At 52.2% G+C, this 4,092-nt stretch overlaps 1 protein-coding gene across 1 annotated transcript in view; it reads right to left on the bottom strand.

The window, feature by feature from the left end:
* Window positions 1–2,260: 2,260 nt before the first annotated feature.
* LOC103372616 (transmembrane protein 200C) overlaps window positions 2,261–4,092 on the bottom strand; it is a 2,417-nt gene continuing 585 nt past the window's right edge. The window contains exons 2-4 of the mRNA XM_008302300.1: window positions 3,835–4,061; window positions 3,629–3,740; window positions 2,261–3,254 (exon numbers count right to left, since the gene is read on the bottom strand). Coding sequence (XP_008300522.1) covers window positions 2,261–3,254; window positions 3,629–3,740; window positions 3,835–4,061 — 1,333 coding nt within the window. The remainder of the gene's footprint in view (window positions 3,255–3,628; window positions 3,741–3,834; window positions 4,062–4,092) is intronic.

Raw genomic sequence — 4,092 nt, 5'->3', positions numbered from 1 at the left:
TACCGATACCCAGTATCGGATCGGCGCATCTCTAGTACAGACTGTCAAAAGTATGTGGACAGCTGAATGTGTCTGTTGATTATGATTAACATAGAGTTGATCTCAACGTGTCCACATACTTTTATCACTTCTTCTTCTCTAAACCATCTAATTGACTTTGACATTGTGCATCCAGAAGTATGTTGATGATTCAGCATTACATGTACAAGAAATATGGTGATGGGTGTCCACATACTTGTATAAGCAGATACCTCATATTCCTCAGAAACACATACACCACTTGGCCAAAAGTATGTGGACAGCATCTGTGAACGATGTGTTGGCTCCTGAGGATGTCCACAGACTTTTGGCTGTGTACTGTATGTCAGCAGAGACACAACCAGGAAGTGAATATTTGAGAACAGCTGTAGAAGAACCCACAAAAACACTGAAAACCTGCGTATGAACGTGTCACTGGTGGAAGTGAAAGATTCGGGGTCCGGTCCTGTAGCCGTCCCCCGAACAGAGTTGCTGCGTGATGGGCTTTCTCCTGTTAGCTTACTGTCAGGTAAGGTTTCTCAGTGACGCTAAGCTAACACCATACAAACCATGTGCTCTGTAGCATTGGTCCACAATGCCCCCTGCTGACAGAACTCTGTAGTTACACAGCAAATGAGGCTCTTTGTTGGTTGGTGCTGTTTACGGCATGACTCAATTTAACATCTGAGTTTCTCACCACTGAAAAAAAAGAAACGAAAAACATGTTTTACAGGTTATACTGGACAAACTGGGACTGTTCACTGAGAATAAAACAGATTAGATGAACCAAAATGTGCTTTATTTAGATTCCTTGATTGAAGCGTCATCATCTGATGTTGTGCTGTTCACATGAAGCAGGTTCAGCTTTGAGCGGAAGACATCGTGAAGCTACAACTTTAGAATCAGTCACACACTCATGTTCCACCTTTGAAAACCTCAGACGACACCTGTTCTCACCTGTTCTCACCCTTGCTCAGGTACATTCATGTCCCAGAGTACAGCTGAACCAAACTCACAGAAATCAGTTCAGCCCTTTAACATGCACTTTGGTGGCTGTTGATGCTTTGACTTCATCACAGTTCATCGTCAGACTGATCGGACTTCTCAGAGCCTCCGTTTTACCTGCTGCACTCTCATCACAGGCCGATTCCAAAGGGACTGAGAAGCAAAAGCCAGCTGCACTGATCCAAACATCTCCTTCCCTGTGGGTGAGTTAAAGGACCTTCCAACTTCCTTTGAGCAAATCTCACTTCCCAGTTTTCATGGAGTCCAAATGGAGCTGACTACTTCCTGGTGCTGTGTTCAGGTGGGACTCAGTCTGTCCAATCAGAGTTGCCGTCCTGACCTAAGCCCACAGCAGGAGCGTACGCCTCCACAAGGGAAAGCAGTCCCAGATCAGCTTTACGTGTGAAATGGGCCTGGCGGTGAGCTACAGGTGTGGCCTTTGGAGCCTCACCTGAACATTTCACTGCAAAAACTTAAACCTCTGCTAAATGTTGCACAAGCTGAAATGTAAGCGAAGGTGTGCGCAGACAGAAGTGCACTGGATTCACTGAAGAAAGACCACAAACCTGATCTGTGGTCTCAGCTGATGCAACACCTACGTTCAGAATCAGTGTGACCTCTTATATAATTATATATACGTACGAACGTCATTACGGATTATGTAGAATCTGTCTGATCTAGCCTCCTCCAGCATCACAGTGATGTTTGTGGGGACATCAGTGACTCTGCTGATCTGGTTTACAGCATGTGAGGACAGAGCAGTCAGGCTGATTCTGAGTTAAGACCTCCACGTGGACGCAGAGCTCTTCTGTGCTTATTTGGCTTTGACATGTTAAGACCTGGATGGTCCGTGACAGGTGCAGAAACCCAACTGAACTGAGTCTTTTGTTCTTTAGAGCCCCAGAAAATGCAGCTGGACGTCCTGCAGCAGCTCCACTCGTCCTCCAGGGGGCCCCGTCCCTCAGTTTGAGAACCAACACCTCAAACAATAATTCAGTTAGAAAAACATCAGCACGCGTCTCCGTCAGAAGCCGCCCAGCGAACAGCGAGCAGATGGATGTTGTGCTGTTCTGGAAGACTCCTTATTGCTACGACAGGAACCAGACTCCATCGCGTCTTTCTGTTTGTGATGTCACATCAACGCCTCCAGGTTTTTTTCACAAAGTCCTTGAATGTGTTGCTGATGTCATCAAAGTCACATGACTTGAGAGTTGTGCTGTGAGTCACTGATTGGTCCTCAGCCCTCCTCCTCCTGCCTCAGCCCAGAGTCCACCTGTGAGATCATCCTCAGCTTCTCCCTGTTAGAGAAGCTCCTCTGTGACCTCACGCCTCCACTCTGTGACGTCACCTGATGTGATGACGCCAACTCAAACGACTCGTCCTCTCCGTGCGACAGCTTGCTGTAACCTGCGCCACTGCCGGTGGGCAGGCTCCGCCTCCTGCAGGGGGGGGCCAGCGTGGGTGACGAGGAGGAGAGGAGGTGAGACAGGGAGGAGAGCGACAGGTGTGAGGGGGTGAGGGAGGAGGAGGAGAAGCCTCCTGGCGCCCCCCTGTGGAGGCTGCTGGAGCTGCAAGAGGCCTGGAGGCATCGGTGTGGGGGAGGGGTGGAGGCGCACACAGGAAGTGGTACCTCCACTCGATCCTCCTCTTCCTGTCTGCCACCTCCCAGCTCTCTCCCCGCCTCCGCCCCTCCTCCGCCCCAGCGCCGGCTGGTCCCGGCCCGAGCCGAGTGCCTCCTGCGGGGGGCGGAGCTGAGCGCCTCCTCCTGCAGGGGGGAGGGCAGGTGGGAAGGGCTGAAGCTCTGGGGGAGGGAGAGTCTGTGGGAGGAGGAGGAGAGGGGAGGAGTCTCCTGCTTCTCCTGGTAGACACTGAAGATGGCGTCGCCTCTTCCATCGCCACCACCGCCTCCTTCTCTGCTATTGGCCGGCTCCCTCCTGTTCAGCAGGGAGGCGGGGTATGCCCGCGGCTTGGCCTCCAGGCTCTTTGATTGGACGTAGTTAACGAGGCCGTTGAGGGGATTGGCCGAGGAGCGGCGGGCGGAGCCTGAGGAAGCGTTTGGTTTACGGAGGCTGTGGAGGTCGATGACGGTGGAGTAAATGTCCCGCAGGTTGATCACCTTCGTCTTCTTGTCACGGTTCTCGTGCAGGACGGCGTTGGCACAGATGAAGAGGAAGATCCCGATACCCATGATGAGAGGTCCGAAGACCTTCAGCCTATCAGAGTACAGATACCTGTAGAGACATTTCACACAGCCAGTCAGAGAACAGCTCAGAACAAAGATTGGTGGTACATCAGAACACAAATACAACAAAAGCACCACCTACAGCCTGCAGAGGGACCTCGGTAATAAGTGACCCAGTGATCACGACAGTGTTTCGCAGGAAACCAAGAACCACCTCATTTAGGACCTCCAGAACCTCATGCAGTACCTACAGAACTTCACGAAGGACTTCCAAAATTTTTTGAAGGACCTCCAAAACTTCTTGAAGGACCTCCAGAAGCTCCTAAAGTATCTTCAGAACCTTCTGCAGGACCATCTGAACTTCCTGAAGGACCTACAGAACCTTTTGAACCTGCTAAAGGTGGAGAAACACCTGACTGTTACCTGTCCAGGAACTCTTCCAGGAAGCCTCGTGCGAGCTGTTGGGTCCCATTGACGGTCTCTGTGTGGTTGAAGCCTTCATCACCTCCTCCGTCGCCTCCTTCGCCTCCTTCATCTCCATCCATCTCCGCCCTCATCTCTCCAGCCTGAAACAGAACTTACAGCGTCACGCCTGAGTCCTCTGTGGACCGGTTCTGGTCCAGTGTGACTGACGCTCACCTGGGCATCAGCAGCTGCAGGTGTGGGGCTGCTGGAGGACACGGAGGCCATGGCGGCGCCCTCCTGTGGCCGAGCGCTGAAGAACAGTCCGTCACGAGGCCAGTACCCCAGAGCCGCCATGACCACGCCCACCAGCAGGACAAGCACGCCGAGCGCCGCCACCAGACCGGACACCGAACAAAGCTTCAGCTTCCCCTTCACCACCACCACCTCGCTCCTCCTGACATCATCAGGAAGTGACATCATCT

Source organism: Stegastes partitus, unplaced genomic scaffold (genome assembly GCF_000690725.1).
Source record: "Stegastes partitus isolate 25-593 unplaced genomic scaffold, Stegastes_partitus-1.0.2 Scaffold1790, whole genome shotgun sequence".
Classification (NCBI taxonomy): domain Eukaryota; kingdom Metazoa; phylum Chordata; class Actinopteri; family Pomacentridae; genus Stegastes; species Stegastes partitus.
This window is presented reverse-complemented; position numbering and strand designations above follow the sequence as displayed.